This window comes from Camelus bactrianus, chromosome 12, assembly GCF_048773025.1.
Source record: "Camelus bactrianus isolate YW-2024 breed Bactrian camel chromosome 12, ASM4877302v1, whole genome shotgun sequence".
Lineage (NCBI taxonomy): Eukaryota > Metazoa > Chordata > Mammalia > Artiodactyla > Camelidae > Camelus > Camelus bactrianus.
In genome coordinates, this window is record NC_133550.1 from 40865480 (window position 1) to 40888346 (window position 22867).

The 22867-nt window shown below is 39.1% G+C and overlaps 1 protein-coding gene across 9 annotated transcripts in view; it reads left to right on the forward strand.

The window, feature by feature from the left end:
• The window catches only part of EEA1 (early endosome antigen 1), a 454815-nt gene that overhangs the window by 338001 nt on the left and 93947 nt on the right, over window positions 1-22867 (forward strand). For 2 of the 9 annotated variants that reach the window (XM_074375297.1, XM_074375299.1), the window contains exon 1: window positions 10244-10477. The exons of 6 other annotated variants lie outside the window; for them this stretch is intronic. In XM_074375297.1, coding sequence (XP_074231398.1) covers window positions 10454-10477 — 24 coding nt within the window. In that variant the 5' untranslated portion in view covers window positions 10244-10453. Of the gene's footprint in view, window positions 1-10243; window positions 10478-22867 lie in introns of those variants that run through there. One more of the 9 variants, XM_074375302.1, reaches the window with a different exon arrangement.

Below are 22867 nucleotides of genomic sequence, written 5' to 3' on the forward strand. Positions count from 1 at the left end.
GGGTGATTAGTTAAGTATGGGCAGAAATAAAAAGGGAACAGACAAAGATGGCAGGTTTCTACCTTGGGCATGGCGGTGCCAGCAACGATATAGAAAGCCAGGAGGTCATAGAGAAGTGAGTGCGGAGTGGGCGGAAGAGGCAGATGATGTTGCAGTTTAGAGCCCAGACGTTTTGAATTGAGCCTGAGCATTCTGGGGGATATTGAAGTGAATTTGTTCAGTAGGCTGTTAAATATTTGGGTTTCATATGTAGGAGAAAGAGCCAGACTGCAGATTTGGGAATCAACAGCAACTAAATAACATGTAATAGAAACCCTAAAAGTGTCTGGTCACCTATTGAGAATGTATGGGAGGTGGATAGAAATGGCCCAGTAGCTGTAAACCTAGGTGTGGTCCACCTTGTTTAGCCAAATTATTAAAATCAACAAATAATAATACCTGTCATTCTTCCATGTACATTTTGGCAATGTCCTTCCAAAGTTGACTAGTTCTAGCACATGACTGGAAGCTTAAAGTTTAAGTTCATGATATGATTTTTCCAAACTAGGCAACTTCTTGGAAGGCATATTGAGCTAACTATCACATAGTAAAATATTGTGTTTGTTAAACAGCTTTATGTTAGCCTCAGAAGTCACACAGCGACTATTTATTTGAAGCAAGTTACTAGGTCCAGTCTACCTTCAAGGGAAGGAGAATTAGACTCTACCTTTTGGTGGGAGGGTGTCAAAGAATTTGCAGATATGTTTTAAAATCACCAGAGTTGGGGGGAAAAAAAAGAGGCTATATTTACATGTTTTGGAGGGTTTTCCCAGTAAGTTTATTACCAATAACTAGCCTGAAATTTAATTTTTCCTTTCTCCCTTCCCTCTCTCCCTTTCTTCCTTTTATCTTTCAAAACTCGTTTACAGATATGGACCATACACTGTGTCATTATCAATACACTCTGAATTCAATGCTATATTGCTCATTGAAAAGTCTGTTTGTTTGTTTTTCAAAAACAGTAGAAATTTATTTCCTTACAGTTCTGGAGGCCAGAAGGCTGCAATCAGTTTCACTGAGCAGAAGTCAAGGTGTCCTCAGTGGCTGGTTCCCTCTGGAGACTCATGGGGAGAATGTTTCTAGCCTCTGGAGGCTGACTGCATGCCTTGGCTCTTGGCCCCTTCCTTGCCTCATTCCAACATCTTGCTTCTGTTGTCACATCTTCCACTCCCTGCCCTGTGTCCAATCTCTATCACCTTTTAAAAATAGTGGTAAAATATACATAACATAAAATTTACCATTTTAATCACTTTTAAGTGTACCCTTCAGTGGCATTAAGTACATTCAAATCATTGGGGAACTATTCTCTACCATCCGTTTCCAGAACTTTTTAATTGAAAAGAGTTTTAAAATGCTGACCATTATTTTTGTATTTCCTTTTAATGTAGTAGATGGAAAGCATCACAGCTTTGTAGGCCTGGACAAATTCCAAACTTCTGATCCTCAGCAAACTTGTCTATGATATTTAACATAGAGCTGTAGACAGCAGATATGACACGTCTAGCACTGGGCAGGCTCCTTGCTTTTAATAGCTTAGACCTAATATATATGAACATACAGAAACTAGTTTATTTTCCAACATTTCACCGGAGGGAGGATAGCTTGACTCCTATTTAACATGAGGTCTTAACTGCTCTCCCTCTGGAGGCTGAACTTGATCCATTCACTACGGCCACAGGCTCCCTTGCCCTTCGGCTCCTTGTTGAGTTGGGCCAGTGGAAAGCACCAGCAGGAAATTGAGAAGTTGAGAAGGGAATGAGGACAGAACATAGAGTCCTTGGTACCCTCCCTTTCATGTCTAAGTGTTTCCTAAACACCCCTCTCCTGAAGGTCACAGTTTCTGTCCTGCAGCTCTCTCTCCTAGTTCTCTCTGGATTCTGGTAACCACTCCCTCTCCCTGCCCCTTTGGGCACTAGTCCAACTAGATTTATGGTAATTCCTGCTCTTGCTAACCAAGGTGTGCCTCGCCATTTTTAACTGGCTTTCTGAACCTTTGACCGTACCTATTTCAATAGTTTCCTCCTTTAAAATATTTTCAATTACATATTCCTTCCGGATCCCTGGCTGATACTTTACTTTTTATTGGAAACAAATCTTACTCAGAACCCCATTATGTATAACTGGTAAAAGTGAAACTACACCAGCTGATGCAAGGGTGGTTAATGTAGGGTCTCAATTGCTTGCTTCTTCCCATCCACTGATGTGGCCTCTGAGGGACCACTTAGGGCTTAGAAAGACAAACTCAGAAGAACACTGTACTGAGCAAATCCAAGGGAATGCTAGCCCTGACCAACACTCAGGTGACATCTCTCTACCAAACTCATTAAATAACTTCATCTGACTTCATAAACACACTTTAGAAACATGTGAGAACACAGCTTCAGATATTAATTGCATTTCCACAATTAACTCACACCACCTTTTGTAGTAGTCCATGTATTTTATTCCATTTAGTTAGCTATTCAGGTAGGAGGTCCACAGGTTGGTCTCAGAAGACTGATAAAAATGATGACTTGGATTTGATTTAACATCAATTTCACTTTGCTTTACCGCTGATATTTTTAAAATAGGCAATGTAAGGAATGGTCACCAGATCAAAAAGATGAGTTAGCCCAGCTCCCCATTGTTTTCCCGGTTCCCAAAATGTGTAGTTTTAGAAAACCCCTGCAGAATGAGATGTCTACCAGGTTCAAAAGTCCCAACCATGAACTTTCTGTGTAAGACTGAAGGAGCTACACTGGCATCAAGATTCCACCCTGTTATCATAGATGGGAATTTCTGTTGTGTCACCTCTACATGATTCCATGGTCTATTTTGTATTCCACCAACTCAATTTGTGGTTTAAATGCAATAGGCTTGGCCATAGCCATATATATAATTTATAATTTTTAATAGATCTTAAAACATAGTTATCACTTTGGACCTTCCCTAAACCTGCCTTTGAAGAAACTTAATAGGGACCTGATACTTTTCTTGGGGTTAATCATGTCAACGAGAATATGAAGAAAATCAGTAGGGACTTCTGGAGAATTCCTATGTCTCTTCACTCCTTTGAAGTTCTTGCCTTTGTCTCCCTTTTCATCCTTCCCTCAAGGGCTGAAAGAAGCACAAATTGGTACTAGGCTTCAATTAGTTGGCTCAACGATGCTAATATAATTTGTTAAAAGTGAACAATTCAACTACTCAGCCATAAAAAATAATAAAATAATGCCATTTGCAGCAACATGGATGGACCTGGAGAATGTTATTCTAAGTGAAGTAAGCCAGAAAAAGAGAGAAAAATACCATATGATATTAATGATATGTGGAATCTAAAAAAAAAGACAAATGAATGTATTTACGAAACAGAAACAGACTCACAGACTTAGAAAAGAAACTTAAGGTTACCAGTTGGGGGAAGAGGGTGGGAAGGGATAAATTGCGAGTTGGAGATTTGCAGATACTAACTACTATATATAAAATAGATAAACAACAAGTTTATATTGTATATAGCTTAGGAAACTATATTGAATATCTTGTAGTAACCTATAATGAAAAAGAATATGAAAACAAATATATATATATATATATGACTGAATTATTATGCTGTTCACCAGAAATTGACACAACATTGTAAACTAACCATACTTCAATTTTTTAAAAAGTGAACAATTCAGTTAAGTTGAGAAAAATAAAAATTGCTTGATGCTAAATAGCTCGTTAGTAGTCCTATGTGTATTCCTTAGAATATCTAAACTATCTTTCATGGATCTGCTTCTAGTTGCAAATGAAATTAATAAGAAGAAAAATGTTCTAATTTACAGAAGGTGGGGGATAGGCTATTTCCAATAAATATTGGGAAATTCTGAAGAGTCAGGAAGCATACATACATACATATATCTTTTGATATTATATCAAAAGTAGGATCAAAAGATGATGAATTGCTCTCAAGATTGTAGGATTTGGACCATTTCTTCACAAGCAGGAAGATATTAGTTTGAGGAACCCTGCAAGGCAAATGTTAAAGGAATAATTATGTACCCTTCTATCTTATTTCAGGCTGCTATAGCAAAATTCCACAAACTGGGTAGCAGAAATTTATTGCTCACAGTTCTGTAGGCTGGAAGTCCAAGATCAAGGCGCCGGCATGGCCGAGTGAGGGCCCTCTTCTGGATCACAGACTCCTTGTACCCTCATATGGAGGAAGAGACTAGAGAACTCTTTATGGTTTCTTTTATAAGAACACTGATCTCATTCTTGAAGTCTCCACCCTCATGACCTAATCACCTCCCACAGATGTCACTATCACTGTCACCTTTAGGGATTAGGATTTCAACATGTTAATATGAGGGGGGTGGGCACAAACATTTAAACCATAGTACCTTCCTTCCTTTCTTCATTCATCAACAAACATTCATTTTTGCTAACTATGGGTTGAACACTGTTTTAATTATTGGGAATGCAGCAGTGAACAAGAGACAAGGTCCTAAACTCATATTCTTGTTGGGGAGACACAAATAGAGAAACAAGAAAAGTCAGAAATGGTGTTTTCGCAGCTATGCAGAGAATTAAAATGGATGCTATGGTAGATTGAAGACTGCTCTAGTGCTTTTGATGAGGTGATCCTTGAAGATATCTCTGAGGAGATGAATTTTAAGGTACAATATGCATGCAAAGATATTAACCACAAGATTGCAGGGAAAAGCATTTCCTAAGTGCTTTTCTGGTTGGTGCAAAGGCAGGAATAAACTTTGTGCAACTGAGGAATAAAAGCTCAAGGAGGCTGGGGCATATAATTAGCTAAGTGTTATAAATAGAAGGCAGAGCAGGCAGGGCCAGCTTGACAGGGTGTGTGAGCCAGGATAAGGTATTTGGATTTTATTGTGATTACGATGAAAGGCTACAATCAAGGAGGACAGTGACACTATTTGATATGCATTTTAAAAAGTTGTCCCTAGCTGCTGTGTAGTGGCTGGATTATAGGGAAGCCAAAGTAAAAGCAGGGAGACCAACCAGCAAATAAAGTAGTCTGGACAGATGATGAAGGTGCTATGGACTGGGTGATGATGGAAAGAAGTGGCAGGTTTGGGATATGTTTTGGAGGGACACCTGTCAGTTTTTTCTGATGGATTGGTTGGAGGCAGAGATAGTGATGAGATAAAGAGAGAAATGAAAGATAACTCCAAGATTTTTGGTTTGATCCAACTAAGTAGCTGGTGGTAGTACAGACTAAGACAGATGAAGACTGGTGAAGAAGCAGTTTTGAAGATAAAAATGAAACAGTTTTGTTTGGGCCATGTTAAGTTTGAATTAGACATCCAAGACAAAATATTGGAAGTAGATGGTTTGTTATACAAGTCTGGAAACCTGAGGAGAGTCAGTCCTGGAGAAATAGACTTGGAAGTCCTGGGCAAACAGATGAAATTTATAGCCAAGAGACATATACATATATATGTATATTTTTTTTCATATTCTTTTCCACTATGGTTTATTATAGGATTTTGAATATAGTTCCCTGTGCTAAACAGTAGGTCCTTGTTGTTTATCCATTTTATACATAGTAGTTTGTATCTGCTAATCTCAAACTCCTAGTTTATCTGTTCCCTACCCCTTTTCCCCTTTGGTAACCATAAGTTTGTTTTCTATGTCTGTGAGTCTGTTTCTGCTTTGTAAATAAGTTCATTTGTATCATATTTCAGATTCCACATGTAAGTATTATATGGTATTTGTTTTTCTCCTTCTGACTTACTTCACCTAGGATGATAATCTCTAAGTTAATCTATATTGCTGCAAATGGCATTATTTCATTCTTTTTTATGGCTTAGTAGTATTCCATTATCTGTCTGTCTGTCTATCTATCTATCTATCTATCTATCTCACATCTTCTTTATCCATTCATCTGTTGATGGACATTTAGGTTGCTTTCATGTCTTGGCTATTGTATATAGTGCTGCTATGAACATTGGGGTGCATATATCTTGAATTAGAGTGTCCTCAGTTATATGCCCACGAGTGGGGATGCTGGATCACATGGTAACTGTATTTTTAGCTTTTTAAGGAAACTCCATATTGTTCTCCAGTGGCGACACCAGTTTACATTCCCACCAACAGTGTAAATGGGTTCCCTTTTCTCCACAACCTCTCCAGCATTTGTTATTTGTAGACTTTTTAATGATGGCCATTCTGACAGGTGGGAGATGATACCTCATGGTAGTTTTGATTTACATTTCTTTTTTTTTTTTTAACTTTTTTATTGATTTATAATCATTTTACAATGTTGTGTCAAATTCCAGTGTAGAGCACAATTTTTCAGTTATATATGAACATATATATATTCATTGTCACATTTTTTTCTCTGTGAGCTACCATAAGATCTTGTATAGGAGACTGACTTAAGAAAACATTGCTATGATTTATGTCAGAGAATGTTTTGTCTCTATTCCCTTCTAGGAGTTTTATGGTGTCATGTCTTATATTTAAGCCTTTAAGCCATTTTGAATTTGTTTTTATGTAGGGTATGAGGGAGTGTTCTAACTTTATTGATTTACATGTGGCTGTCCAGCTTTACCAACACCACTTGTTATAGTGACTGTCTTTTCTTCATTGCATATTATTGCCTCCTTTGTCAAAGATTAATTGATCATAGGTGTGTGGGTTTATTTCTGGGCTCTCTATACTGTTCCATTGTTCCATTTTTGTCTGTTTTTGTGCTAATACCATGCTGTTTTGATTACTGAAGCTTTGTAATACTGTCTGAAGTCTGGGAGGGTTAAGCTTTCAGCTTTGTCTTTTTTCCTCAGGATTGCTTTGGCAATTCTGGGTCTTTCATGGTTCCATATAAATTTTAGGGTTATTTGTTCTAGTTCTATGAAAAATGTCCTGCATAATTTGATAGGGATTGCATTAAATCTGTAGATTGCTTTGGGAAGTATGGCCATTTTAACAATATTAATTCTTCTAATCCAAGACGTGGGCTATCTTTCTATTTCTTTGAATTATCTTCAATTGCATTTAACAGATTTACAGTTCTCAGCATTTAAGTCTTTCACTTCCTTGGTCAGATTTATTTCTAAGGTTTTTGTTTGTTTGTTTGTTTGTTTGTTTTTTGGAAGAAAATGCAAGGTAAGAGAGTGAAACAACTGTAGATGTAAAAGCCATTTTGGAGATCTAGAGAAAGATGACAGGAAGAAAGTATAACAGGACTGCTGGTGGAGAGTGTTGAGTGCCTGTCTGAGATCTGTAACTATTAATATAAAGTAAGCCCAATAGCCCCAGTTGCATATGTGTATCTCTATGATATTCAGCTACCCCTGTGCAGCACAGAGTAGGTGGGAAGTTGAGCTTGGGTTCTGCTAGATGAAAACAATGGAGGAAGAGAGAGCTGAAGAAGTTAAGCATATTTGTAAAGTATGTGTGGGGGTGCTATAAAGTTGGATGATAGGTTTTAAGCTGGGTTTTGATGGAAATGAGGATGCCAGGGAAATGACTGATAGTAAGAAAGAAGGGCCAATGGACTGGAAGTCTTGATGGAGTCAAATAATTGATGGAATATTAATGTAAGAGAGGTAAATGGTTAGGAATTAGTGGCCAGACAGGGTAAGCAGGACTGTTTTGTATGGGAAGCCGGTAGATTAGTGGAGGATATTCTTACATGATTATCTCTCACCCACTTGTTTTCTTTTGGGGTAATTAAGTTCTCCATTATATTATTTTAGTGATGGGATTATCATAAGCTGCAGGGGAGCACACAGAATTTGAATAACCCATCTAGCTAAGCAGTAGATGAGGGTCTATTATATTAGTCAAAAGATTCCACTGGAGAATTCCAGTAGAGAAGGCCTTAGCATGTGACATTAATAAGCAGATTTAAACTAAATTAATTTTTGAAAAACAAAGAAGTAGAAGCAAATGTCAGTTTAAATGGAAAAACTGTTTCATTTCTCTACTTAGAACACTCATGGCACCAAATGTGTGTAGTTTTTTTCTCCATACTAAGCAATTCTCCAATTCTCTGAACACCAAATGGGCATCCTACAATTTAATTCAATTCTGGCAATAACTTCACAGAGTTAGCACAGATCCCACCAAGAATGGCTCAGGTTAAGGACTTGGTCCCACCAAGAATGCCCTCTACTTCAGACACCAGTTGAAAGTCCCAGGTTGTTGCCTATACTTTGGACATACTGGCTAATAAATTGGGGGTTCCAACAACATCCTCCCCAGGTTTGATAATTTGCTATAATGTCTCACAGAACTCACAGAAATACTTTACTTTCTATTACTGGTTTATTACAAAGGATACAACTCAGGAACAGCCAAACGGAAGATGCATAGGGCAAGGTATGGGAGAAGGGGTGCAGAGCTTCCCTCTTTTCTCTGGACATATTACTCTCATAGCATCTTTACATTCATCAATCTGGAAGCTCTCTAAATCTCATTATTTAGGGTTTTTATGGAGGTTCCATTACAGGCATGATTGATTATATCTTCAGCCATTGGTGATTAACTTTTTCAGCCTGTCTTCTCTCCTAGAGGTGGGGTGGTGGGGGGTGGGACTGAAAATTCCAGCCTTCTAATCTTGCCTTAGTCTTTCTAGAGATCAGCCTAAAGCTAATGACTCTAACCACTCATCATTTCATTAGCATACAAAAAGACACGCAGCACTGTGGGATTCCAAGGGTCTTAGACGCTCTGGTGTCAGGAAACAGGGTCAAAGATTAAATACTAGAACAAAAGATGTTCTTAACATCCTGTCTGGATATCACTCAGGGGTAGAGACTAAATATATGTTTATTGTGTCATACAGTTTTATCACCCTGTGTTCTTAAAAATATTTCTCAGTGTCTGAAAATAAAGCACCTGTGTCTGGAAAGATCAAAGAGTATGTGATTTTCTATGTTTCTCTAGAAGTATTTAACTGCACTATTATCAATAGTGATTAATAATGTATTAGTTATAGGCATGACTTCTGCTGCACTATAGACAGACACGGATACAGACACACATAGTAAAAAAAACATGTTTGGGATAGAAACAACATATTACATCATAAAATACACTTTACAAAATACTTTTACATGGACTCATTTGAAAATATTTGTTGCATCTTTTCAAGAGATCAAAATTATATCCTAATAAGCATTCCATTAGACATTCCAGTATGCATTCCACTCATTGTTTGATAGACTTCAAATTCCCCCACCCCAGCAAGGTTAGTTACCTTATTTCCCCTGCCTCCTTCCCCGTTTAAACAATATTAAAGGCTTTTCTCCGCTCCCCGACCCTCACCGGGGGTAAAAGTCGAACTTCTTAGCTTGTGATTACTGGCAGAATGATACGATTCTGGAGCTGTGATTTTTGAACTTAAATGATGACATCGTGCTTGGAAGTCAGTTCCAAGTCCACTTCCGAGTCCACGTCCTTGTTTTGGCACACTGTTTCTCTGTGACCTCACTTTTCTTAATCTACGAAACAGACGCATTAATGTCGATTCACTTCACACATCTATTATCAGAAGAGGATTTAAAATTCCTTGGCCAAGCATGGGCTTTAGATAGTGCAACATGTTAGCGGTATCAGTGCATTAAACATTGTCGCTATAGTCCAAAAAGGACGACCCCAAACTTCTTTTACCAACTCAAATTCCAATATCTTCCTACCCTTTTTTTCCGATTCTTTACTTTTCTTTTGGCTGAAATTAGAAGCAGGAAGTGAGTAGGAAAAGGAACGAGGGGTTGGACCAGGAGAGGGAAGCCCAACAGTCTGGTTAATAGTGTCTGCGATTCTCTCCTTTCCTTCCACCCAGGGGCTAAGCGCTTCCAGCAGAAATGACGGTGTAGTCCAAACAGTCAAGGCCAGCATCACACTGACAAATTTTACAGAGCAATGTGAGGTGCCGTCGCAGGTACCCGCCCCGAGACCCTCTTTCAGTCGCGGTAAGGGTCCCACAGGCCCCCCTTTCGGGTACGCGGTCTGCGCGCGGTCGCGTCCTCTGACGGAGCGCAGGCGTGCGCCCGGCGGCCGCGGCGTTCCCCAGCTCGCCGGAAGGAGCGGCGGCGCCAGCGTCCTGCCGCCTGTCCGTCACGCAACCGCCCACGCCGCCGCCGCTTCCGATTGGCTACAGGCGCGGGCCAGGCCCCTTCCATCCCCGCCCACCGCGGATGGACAGGCCTAGGGGGCGGGGCGGCGGCGGCGGGCGGGTCCGCCCAGCTGTCAGTTACAGGGGCGGCCCGGCGGGCGGGCGCTAGCTGGCTATCTCGTCGCTCGCTCGCGCGCGCTCCCTCTCGCCGCCTGTGGGGAAGTCTGGGCCGCCTGAGCGACCTCCTCCCCGGGCCCCTTCTGGCTCAGTCCCTCCCGCCCGCGCACCCGCAAGTAGTGGGTGGCCCCGCGGAGGGTCCGGAGAGTCACCGCGGCGGCACCGGGTGGTGTTTAAACCATGTTAAGGAGGATTTTACAGAGGGTAAGAGAGTGAAATCGTCTTTCCAGGAGCACGTGAGCGGGAGAGCCCGAGCCCAGAGGCCGAAGAAGCCGCCGCGCCGCCGCGCTGAGGAGCCGAGGTGGTGGCGCGGACGCCCCCTCCTCAGCGCATTTCCTTTCTCTAGGCCCCGCAGCCCAGGCGGCGATTAGGCCTCGGTCGTCTGCTCCGGGGCCGGGCCGCGGGTGCAGGGGCGGGCGGGCCGGTGGGGCGGCGGCGGCGGCGGCAGCGGCGGGGGCAGGCCGGGGCCGGGGCCGGCGCCCGGTTCCCCGCCGCCCTGCGCGTCCAGGCCCGGGACCCGCTTCCTCGCGGGCTGTCAGTGAGAGCGGGCGGCGGGGCGGGAGGGTGTGGTGCCAGCGCGTTCCTTCTAGATCCTGGAACGGCGGTGAAAATGGAGTTAGTGCCCTGGGGACTGGCCGACCAGCCGCCCTCCGGTCTGGAGAACGCCCCGTGGGAGATCGCGGGAGGCTAGCTGGGCTCTTCCCCCAGCCTCCCTGCCCAGCTTGCCCCCCAACTTTACACGACACACACCTGCCACACACGGCTTGGTTTTCTCGTCTAGACAACCCTGCAGGGTAATGTGGTGAAACCCGGCCTAGCGTCGGTCCAATCGTGGTACGGACACTTACTGGCAAAGTTAGCTGCAAAGGAAGGTATTACTCACTGTTGGAAACTTTTTTCCCCCGATTGAAAGTGCGTTTCCCCCTCCCAGCCCAGTATGTTTTTTGAGCCATCCAAGAATAAATCCGCTGTAAGCTTTGTCTAGCGGCATACACTTACTCCTTTACTTTCTGCCAGTGCTCTCTCTGAAACCTGGAAAAACCTTAAGACGTAAAGATTAGAGCATTGGAAAGCTGTAGGTGTACTGTTTAGGAATCAGTTCCTAGAATAACAAAATCCTTGTAAGAGTTACTGTACGCAAGTTTTTGTTTTGGATCGCCCCCCCCCCCTTATTTATTTTTGATACTGATAGGGTGCAACAAAATAGAAATGATTGAAAAGTTGGCGCTCAACCTAATAATTGGTTACTGAGGGAGTAGGATAAGTAGTTCAAAGGACAGAAGGAATTAGTGATTTTGTAGTATTCAGTCAAAGAATGTACCAAAGAGAGTTGAGTCATCCACTATATAGAAAGGGAGTGTCCTTGCGCCTGCATAGCTTCGTGAAATGTTCGTCATGTGAAACTTGGTCATCTATCAAGGGGAAAAATAGTTAACTTCTGAATCTGCTACCCTGTATTGACATTTGATGATTTATTTTTTTTACAGTGTTTTGTCAGAGGTTTTTGAAACCTCGATAAATGGTGATTTCGGCAGTAGTAAAGTCATGCATACCCTTTACTGTGGCCATCAGTTCCTGTGTTCAACAGTAGACATCTGTGCATGATTTACTTGCAGTACTTAAGAGATTTTTCTTTTATCAGACCTAAAGGAGCTGATTAATTACCTCATGCCTCAGATTGTGTTTCTCTCACACAGTTCACAGCTGAAAATTAGTTTGCTTGTGGTTTGCTTTAAAGTGTATACATAAAACAAAGTGTTTACTGACTTAGGAGTAGCTTCCAGTAGTTATAGATTAGCCTTCAGAAAGATGCTTTCCAGTGCTCTTGGTTTAATGTTGTTAAGCATTACGATGGTTAAAGATAGCTTTTAGTGTTGGGGCATACACAGTAACAGCTACAGAAGTTTCAGTTGAAACTACAAAATTGGAATTCATGCTGGTCATTGCTGAGATGTGAAAAGGAATCACCATATATGAATAAGTGAGTTGACAACTGAGTTTTTTTTTTTAAGATTTTTTTATTTACTTACTTTTTTGGGGGGGTGGTAATTAGGTTTATTTATTTATTTAATGAATGTATTGGGGATTGAACCCACAACCTCGTGCTTGCTAAGCGCGCGCTCTACCACTGAGCTACACGTGCCCCGCCCCCACTTGACAACTGAGTTTCTTAATCAAGGCGCTATTGACATTTGTGACTGGATAGTTCTTTGTTGTAGGGGGCTGTCCTTTGCATTGTAAGTTGTTTAGCAGCATCCCTGTCTTCTATTCACTAGATGCCAGTAGCACCCCCAAAATCTCCACCCTCCTATTGTGACAACCAAAAAAAAATCTAAAGACTTTACCAGCTGTCACCTAGTAGCAGAATTGCCCTGGTTGAGAACCAATGTGTTAAATTTATATACGCCTTTATGGGAAAGTTTCAGCTGTTTCTCATAGTTAATTACTTAACTTTCTTTTTTTAGTGTCCTTATATTGAGGATCAGTAAATGCAAGGCACCTGCTAGGAGTTGAGGTTAAATACTATCTGGGCCCTCCCTTTAGTATTCACAGCTGGTTGGTGAAGTGAATATTTAAAAGTAATGACAGTGCTTTGTAATACAGGAATGAATAGTGTCTGGGAGGGTTTTGGGGCAGTCAGGAAAACTTCAGGGAGGAGGTTATATTTGCAACTCAAAAGAAGGGAGGGCCTGTCAGTCAGAGGAAACTGCAAATGCCAGGGCAATAAGTTAGAAAAAGGGGAGGTAATGTTAAGAGGAATGTGAACAATTAAGTATAGAAGGTGAAATGATGTGCAGAAATTAATGGGAAATGAGGCTGCAGAGGTAGCTCAGACCAGTTCCTGAGACAACCTAGAGTCCCTTGGCAGGCATTCCGCTTTTGCCTTACAGGTGGGTCAGTGTTAACTCTCAGCATTTGGATAAAGCCTTGAAGAAATCTTGTAATTGGAATTAACTAGTGTTAACTCCACAGGTGGTATTTACTAACAAAGATAACTTGAATCTTTGAATTATGTAACATGGCAACCATTTATTTTACCCCACCCTGATAATCTTACTTCTCAGCAGAGATAATAAGATATAAGATTAAAACTAAAACTGCTGATTTACAGGTTTATCTGAAATGGTCTCTATGCTTTGAAATTAAGTCGCATACCTTTAATATTCTGTTTTTATGTGGCCTTTTCATTTTAACTGCTATAATTTTCTTCTCAATAGTATCCTTTAAATAGCATTTTTGAAAGAAGAAACAGGTGATGTGCTTAGAATCAATTATAACAGTCTTTGAACATCACCAATAAGGTCCCAGGGTACTGTATAGAAAATTTAGTTTCTGGTTTTTCTTTTTTTCCCATTAGCTACTAAAAGGTGTTTCTTTGAGGCTTGAGTGAAAAAAAAATTGAGGTGTGTATTGACTATTTTGCTTGATAGGCCTTGAAGAGAAATGTGAATTTAAAGTGCTTCATGGTTGGAAAGACTATCAGCATTTAGGACTTTAGGCAGTTTATAAACTTTATTGCTGTTTCTTTCTTAAGGATCTTACTGTGATTTAACATTAGTGTATTAGATTGCCTTTTACTAGTGTATGTCAATAATAATGTTAAAGAAAAAGATGGATTTAATTTTAGAATTGTGAAAATAGAACATTTCTCTTTTGGTTAACAGGTCTCTCTCTCTGATTTTAAAAATGAGGAAGTAGGAACTGAGAGATTAAGTGATTTATCTAAGGCAACACAGTATATTGTAGTAGTAGTAGTCAAAACTGAGACTACTACTGTCAAACCATTTCCCTGTTTCTGGCACCTTGTTACCCTTTCTTTCACTACTCAACTGATTTGGTTAGCACTATGCCACTCACCCTGGAAAATATGGGACCTAACTTCTCCCTCAGGGAACTTACATAAGTTAGTGCCAAAGTAAATGATACAGACAGCGAAGGCTGTAGTAGTACAGAGGAGGAATGATCAGAATGAACTTGTGTGAGTGGGGAGTCTCCTTGATGAAAATGGGCATGAGATTTGAAGAATGTGATTAGAAGAGGAAGAGAATTACTTTGATTCTAGGAAAGAGTTACAGTATAAACAAAAGCTCAGAGATGGGAATGAGTTCATTCTTCCTGCTCTCCTTCCTTCCTTTGCATATTGCTTTTCAATAAACAGATGTTTATAACACTGGATATGTGCTCCATGGATACTGGAGATACCACAGTGAATAAGATACAATATCTGTAAGTAGCTTAAAACCAAGTGACTTAGAGATAGAGGTCTGTTTAGAGCAGAAAGAAATTGAGAGAAACTTTCAAAGATAGTCTTGACACCTTATTGTGGAGATTCTTGATTGTCTAGCTCAGCCCTGTCCAATGCAAATGAGTCACATATGTAATTTAAAGCTTCTAGTAGCCACATTTAAAAAAATAAAAAGTGAAATTAATTTTTAAAATGTATTTCATTTGACCCAATATATCTAAAATATTTCAACATACAATCAATATAAAAGTGATATAGTGAGTTGTCTTAAAAATTATTAATGAGTTTTTTTTTTTATCGTATTACGTCTTTGAAATCTGGTTTGTATTTTGTACTAACAGCACACCTGACTTTGGACTAACTATTTGAACTGTTCAATAACCTCTTGTAGGTAGTGGCTACTGTATTGGACAGTGCAGGTCTGATTGAATACATGTATTATATAATTTTTAGCTTTTTATTTGGAACTAATTTCAAACTTACAATAAGTTACAAGAATAATACAAGAAACAGCTGTATACTCTATCTAGATTTACTTATTGCTACTATTTTATCCTATTTACTTTATTATTTGCCCACTTTCTTCTCTTCTATCGTTTTCTCTCCTATTTTCTCTCTCTCTCTGTGTAATTTTCTTTTTCCCCTGAATCAGTTAAGGATCAGTTATGGTTCTTTACCTCTGAATGCTTCAATGAAGAATAGGGATATTCTCTTACATAGACACAGTATAGTTGTCAACTTCATGAAGTTATGTTGATTCAGTTTACTATTCATAATTGCATTTTTTTCAATTGATCTGATGTCTTTGTAGCATTTCCCCCTCACCAGTATAGGGTCCAATTTGGGTTAATGTAGTTGTTATGTTGCTTTAGCTTCTTTTAGTCTGGAAAATTTCCACAGTATTTCTTGGTAATTTATGACATTTTTGAAGAATACAGATACTGTCCTGCTTTTTTTTTTTTTCCTGCAGTGTTCCTCATGTTGTGTTTGTCTGACATTTTCTTGTGATTAGGTTGAGATTATGCATTCTTGATCAGAAGTTGGCCAAGAAGTTGTGTCCTTCTCTGGTTATGACACCTGGAGGTCCATGAAGTCTTTTGGTCCTTCATAGGTGATGTTAATATTGATTACCTTGTCAAAGATCAAGGTGTAGCCCAATTTTTTGACAGTATGATAATGATTATTTTTCTTCCTTTGCAGTTAATAGGCAGATACTTACGAGAACATGCAAATATCTTGCTCTTTATCAAGAATTTTCCCTTTATTTACCATTCATTGTTGATTCTTGCTTGATCTAATTTTTATTATAGTGACTGCAAACTGATGATTTTCCCACTCCAGCACTCCTTATGTATTTACCAATTGGTCCTTGGCCTCCCCTACCTCCTCCGTCTCCCTCCCTCCCTCCCTTCCTACACCTACCTACCTACCTTCCTTTCCTCTTTCCTTCCTGTTGGTATGGACTCATAATTTCATTTTTAAAAAGTGGTTCATAACTCATCACTGTACTTAATTATTTTGGTGCTCAAATTGTCCCAAATGTGAGCAGTGGGAGCCCCTTCAGGTGGCTCCTGTGTTCTTTGATGTGCCCCTGACAGTTTTTTGAATTGTTCCTTACTTTCTGGTGTAAATTTCTAGGTATTCCAAGCTTATCCATTATCTACCCTTTTCCAGCCCTGAAATTAGCTGTTTCTCTGAGGAGCCCTGTTCCTTTTAATGGGGAATAGCATTAAAGACTAAGGTCTGGGGTGGCTTTCTTATTTATTTTTTTCAAGAGACAAGTCTGACATTTTGAACTTCATCCTATAGGCATTAGGAAATTAATAGGATTTATTTATTAAGCAGTGAAATTGGTATGTAGGAGAGGAACAGTTCTCCTCTACCCTTTTTGGGTCTCTGGCTGGGCCTAATAATCAGACTCATCTAAGGCAGATTAACAGGAGAAAAAGCATACACATTTCATTAAATTTTTACATGTACATGGGAGCCTTCACATGAGAATGAAGACCTGAAGACGTGACCAGAGCAGGAAACACTTACACCTTTTAGACAAAGAAACAAGATTTGTGAAGAACTGACAAGACAAAGGGTTTTGGGTTGAGAAACTAAATGGTGAAGAATTAACTAGGAAGATAAGTGTTAGTTTAACAAGGTTTGTTTGTACAGATTTCTCAGCCCCCACATCCTCTGCCCCTAGTGATGAGAACGTCTTTCCTCCTGGTACAGTTAGAGTGACTTTCACATGGGAGTTTTATCTCCTGCGTTCAGGAAGAAATGAGGGTCAGAGTGTTCTTGCACCTGCTCTTTCTTAAATGCCTTTAATTAAAAATAATCAGTATGCCAAAGTGGCATATTTTGGGGTGACATATTCTGGCTTCCTTCAGGCACACAATAGGAGGTAATATTTATTGAATGAGTATTGAAGGTTTTAGGAAGATTAATTTATTGGTGTTGCATGTGATATATTAAAACCATAGGAGGGTATAAGCAGAGATCAGATGAGATTGATTTTAATATTTTAGGCACTAAGTAATTATGACTTGCGTAAGGTTGATGTCAATGTGAGCAGGAAAAAAAGTGAAGAATAGGGAAGACCGTTTGAAAAATATCTACTTCTCATACATCTATTTTGGGCCTACTCTGTGCTGTGGATGCACTGATGAGTAAAACAGACCTGAACCCCATGGAGCTTCATATCCAGGGGAGGACAGAGGAACTTTTAAAAGAATGACATTAAGTATATGGTCACATCCTTGGGTGAGTGTTAGGAAGGAAAAGCACAGGGAGCCCCAAAAGCTTACAGCAAGAGGGCCTTGATCTAAACTAAGATATTAGGGAAGGTGTCCCAGATTAGTTACATAATTATTTGATGAAATTATTACTTATTTATTTTTGCAGATACTAACTACTACACATATATAAAATAGATAAACAGCAAGGTTCTATTGTATGGCATGGGGAACTATATCCAATACCTTGTAACAGCCTATGATGAAAAAGAATAAGATAGGAAAGAAAAGATATATATAACTGAATCACCGTGCTGTACACCAGACATTAACACAGCATTGTATCCCGACTATACTTCAATTAAAAAAAATACGAAACTATAAAAAGTGGAATTTTTTTTCTCACTGTGTAGAATTTATCTTTAGTGTGTTAAGAGTGAAAAAGAGATTAAGATATAAAAGAACTAGGGCTAGAACTGTTTTCATATACTGATGGTCTTTCGCTTGAGCTAAAGGGATAGTATAATTAGTGGTTAAGAACCTGAACTCTGGAGCCAGACTGCTTGGGGTGGCATCTGTACTCACTTACTAGCAGGGTAGCTCTGGGCAAGTTGCTTCTCAGTTTCTCTTAAAATGGTAATAATAATAGTATCCTTCTCATAGAGTTGTGAGAATTAAATGAATTAATACATGTGAAGGTCTTAAAATAGTAACTGGCACATAGTAAGTTTTCTATAAATGTTAGCTGTCGCTAATGTTGATTTTTTGTTATTACATATTCCAGATTTCTTCAGGGAACAGCTTTCTTATCACTCCCTTGTTATTATCATTTATTTTTTAAAAATTCATGTTTATGTGTGTATGTGAAGTTAGTCATTCATTATACTGTTGAACATTTATTCTGTGCTAATTACTATGCTGGGCTGGGAGATTAAAAAGAACTTTTGAGTTTTAATGGGGAAGACATAAATAATTACAAAGCAATGTGATAAGTGTTAATAGATACACAGAGGAAGAGTGTGAACACAAAGAAAAAGCAACTAATTCTGTGGTGAAAGATGGGGAGACAGGGAATGGAGATTGTTGAAGGTTTGCAGAAGCCAGAGGGACTCAGGCAAGGTGGAGCAAGAGAGAGAAGGCATTTTTAGAGATAAGGACCAGGCAGATGCCAAAGCACAAAGCAGCCTAGCACAGCATATGGGAATTTGTGGGTATTTCTGCATGTGGATGGGGACAGTTGTGAGATGAGATTGGACAGAATTTTGGACTTTATACAATAGATAATATGGAGCCATGGAAAGTTTCCAAATGATCTAATTTGTAATAAGGAAAGCCCTTTAAAATATTTTTCCTAGGTAATCCTTATAAAAAGCAAATCAGGTGAATCAGTTTTCTGTCTAAAATCTATTGGTGACTACTCTGTGCCCACAGAAGATGTCCAGACTCTTTACCGATGACCCATGCAAGGCCCATACTGCTCTGGTTCCTTTACACTTTACAGGCTCATCTCCAACTACCTCTCTACGTGCACTGACCTTGCCATCTTCACTAATTGTGTGTCGCACAACTTTCCTGTTCTCTCATCCCCTCATCTCTATAGAACTCTTTATTCTGCTCAGAGTACCCTACCATCACTTGTCCACGTTGCTCAGTTTAGGTGATACTAGGAGTTATTTGCTTGCTTTTTTTCCCTTCTCCCAAAGCACCCCAGACTAATTAAGAGAACGGGCTTTTGAAATTAGACCGTCATTTAAACCCTGGGCTCTTCCACTCATGAAGGTGAGATCTTGTGCAAAATTTCAAGCTCTCTGAGACGCAGTTGCTTTATCTGTAAATTGAGTGTAATATGTACCTTACAGTATTGGGGAAGAATTGAATGAAATAATGTTCACAGAGCACTCACCACAGTTCCAGCATTCAATAAACACTTAGTATGCAGTAGCTGTTACATTACAGAGTTCTACAAAATTTATTACATTGTTTTTGTGATTTGTTTACCTGACTTCTCCCTTACTAGTTTGAGTTCCTTTAGGGTGGGAATTTTTGTTTTCTTTCTTGGTTTCTTGGTTTTCTTTCTTTCTTTCTCCATTAGTGTATTGTATTTTCAGTACTATATGTTGACTACTTGGTGGCTATGTAAAGAGGATGGCTCCATAAAGGGAGAGACCAACAACAGAAAGCAATAGTTATGTATTAGAATCCTTTGGAATCCCCCCAAAAAATGTTCTCAGGTACCTTCATTGAATCAGAATTTCTGGATCTCTGGTTGTCAGTCCAAGGGATGATGAAGACTTGAATTCAGACAGCGGCTTTGGGGATAGGGAAAGAAAAGATTGATTTTCAAGAAATTAAGAGAGAGAATTAATAGGACTTGTTGACTTGTGAGTAGTTTTGGTGGAATGGACCAAGGTAAAGAATAGAAGAGGAGGAAGAACAGGTTTGGGGAGGAAAATGAGTGTGAACTAGAGGTGTGGACATCCCTATGGAATGTTCACCAGGCAGGTGGAAATATAGGTCCAGCACTCAGGAGACAGGTGGAGTCAAGTATTAGATATGTGTGAATGTTGAAAGGTCAAGTCAAATAAGGACTAAGAAGTCCACTGAATGGAACAGTTTGGGCATATCTAGTTTGGTTTCAGGAGAGTCATAGGGAAAAATGGTTGGCTGGGAAGTAAGGAAATAGAAACAGGGAGCACAGACTATTATTCTTCCAAGATATATGGAGAAGAGGAAACTAAAATATTTAATATATAAATGTAATCTGTCATCCTTGGACAGTATCTAACATGCTTTTTATTTTTAAGGATTATAAACTTCATTTAATCAGTTTAAGTTGAAAGGATTTATTGTAAGGTTTCAAAGTGATCTAAGAACAAGAACTGCTGTACAGTTGAGTCTCTGGACAGTAGGACCTAGAATGGTGTCAGGGACAGAGGCGGCACTCTTTGTCTCTACAGTCTCATAGACCACTGGCCTTTTGTCTTTGCATCTCCGTGTCCATCCTCCTCACTGCTGCTTACTCAGTGTGCCCAAGACCCCAAATGGCCATCTGACCACATGATTCTACTTGCTTTTCACCTTAGCTTTGCATAGTCTGCTGGCCCAGTGTCTCAATTCCCAAATCCCAAGAGAAGAATCTGAAATGCCCTCCTCATCTTTTCTTTTTAGATCATGTGTAGGTCTCTGGTTGGCCAATAAAAAGTTGTTTTCTCTGGGTCATATGTCCACTGCTGGTTTGATCAACTGAGATTGGGAGTGGAGTGGGGTCATTTGATACTTAGGATTCCTTCTTTTAGGAATTGTGACACATGAAAGACATCTTTTACAGATCATTCTTCTAGAAATAAGCTTTACGGTGGCTCTGAAATAGTGATAATAGCTCTGATTAGGTTCATTTGATTCTAGCTAATTTTCTTACACTGTAGTGTTTTCTTCATACCTTCTGCATGCTCAGAGTCTATAGTCTTTTGAAAGTTTTGCTGGGTTATAATTTTGATTTGCTCAAGCCCCTCCTGTACTCTTACTTTACCTCATGTCTGCACTGTGTTTCTATTTAGTACCAGTTTGTGTGGCTAGTTAGTCACTTCTTTTCATAGTTTGCAATTCAGAGGCCTAAGCATGGAGTTCAGCAGTAGTTCATTCTTCACATTGGGGTTTGTTTTGCTACTGAACCATTTTATTGGTTGCTAGCTAGCTTGTAAATGGCTACTTTTGGGTCCAGGTGATCACATATGGTCAGTTGTCGATAGACATAGGGTCATACAACCTGGCTGTTTTGGATGAGGGTCTCAACATGGGCTATGGTAGGGTATCTTACTTTAGGATGGATCCATGGCCATTGCATGCACTATGATTGATTGACATATTTCATACAATAACATGAATAACTTAGTTACATAGATATCTGTTTAAGTGTTCCATGGGCCATAGCGGTAGCTGAAATTGAATAAAAACCACATTTTCTTCATCTCAATTTTTAATATCATGCTATGGCTAAGTTTTACGTAAGTAAAAAAGTTTTTCCAAAGTCTCAGTGATACTTTATTTGGACTTTATTAGCTAATTATCTAAATAATACTTGGAAAATGTTTTAAGAATTCCTGTCTTTATATAGTTCTATGCCAAAATAGACTGTAGTGAGGAATGGATTAAGAGGTAAATCATATAAGTTAGATGTCTGATAAGGAAGTATGGATTTATTTTGTTTGGCAAGACATTTTTCTGATATAACTTTATTGTATCTGTTTTCAACTTCTAAATATTTTAAGCAATGATAAATATTTAAAAATAATAAAAGAATATATTTCTGGTTATGAAAATAAATCATGTACATCATGGAAATCTGAAAAGTTCAGAACAGGAAAATTGAGAAGAAACATAGGGCTTGTAGCATAGGGGGTAGTTTAACACTTTGGAATCAAGTAGAATCCCAGCTCTGTGCATTATTATATCTGTAATCTTAGCTAACAGTTTATGTTAATCTTAGCTTAACAACTTTAACCTTAGTTTTCCCCCTTGGCTAAATGGAAACAATCCCTTTGACTTTATTCAAAGAATTGTTTAATTCTTTGATTAAATAATATAATGTATATAAAGATCTTGATGTTGTACCTGTCATAGAGTTTGTATGTTAGCTATTATTATTGTTAACAGAAAGACATATTTCATTTAGCAGACTACACATTGACATTTCTTTAGTATAAAACTAAGGGTTTTTTTTTAATTCTTTTTTTTTATTGAAGTGTAGTTGATTTACAATGTTAGTTTCAGGTGTATAGCAAAGTGATTCAGTTATACATTTACATACATATATTTTTTTTCTAGATTCTTTTTCCACTACAGCTCATTATAAGAAATTGAATATAGTTCTCTGTGCTATACAGTAGGTTCTTGTTTATTTTATGTATTGTAATATATATTTATTAATTCCAAACTCCTAATCCCCTCTCCTTCCCCCACTGGTAACCACAGTTTGTTTTCTAGGTCCGTGAGTCTAAAACTCAAGTTTCTAGTGTGCATGATTTTCAAAGTACAAATGATCTAGGAGAAGATATTCTGAGCTTTACAGTAAGATTCATGCCTTAGGGTTATTCTGGTTTTGTTAAATTTTTGAGTATAAAGGCACCAGAGCAAGTAGAGAAATCACTGAATTTGGAATCAAAAAACTTGAGTTCAAGTTCTGAATTCTGCTATCAATGTCATCTTAGGCAAATCATGAACTTCTTTTGGCTTTACTTTCCTTGTCTGTCCAATGAGGGTACCATCTAGGTGATTTCTAAAGTGCTTTTCAGAGTGGAAAATATTAGTTGAAAATTATAAGTACCAGGATTTTGAGTCTGCAGATCATTTGCAACCCCAGAGTAGCATTTTAGGTGTTACTTAACAAATCCTGATCTCTTTTATCCTGTTTCCTAGCATCTTTGCTGAGAAGAAAGCAAGGATTCAGTGGTAAAATTTGATAGCTCATGCAAAGTGACTGTCACAGCACCTGCTACATAGTAGGCTCTAGAAGATAGTAGATCTCTTTTTCTACTGAGTTCCCTCCCCCACTCCCTTTCCCCAATATAAAGCACTTTATGGTTATCTCAAATGCAAGTAAGTTACATTTGTTGTAGTGGA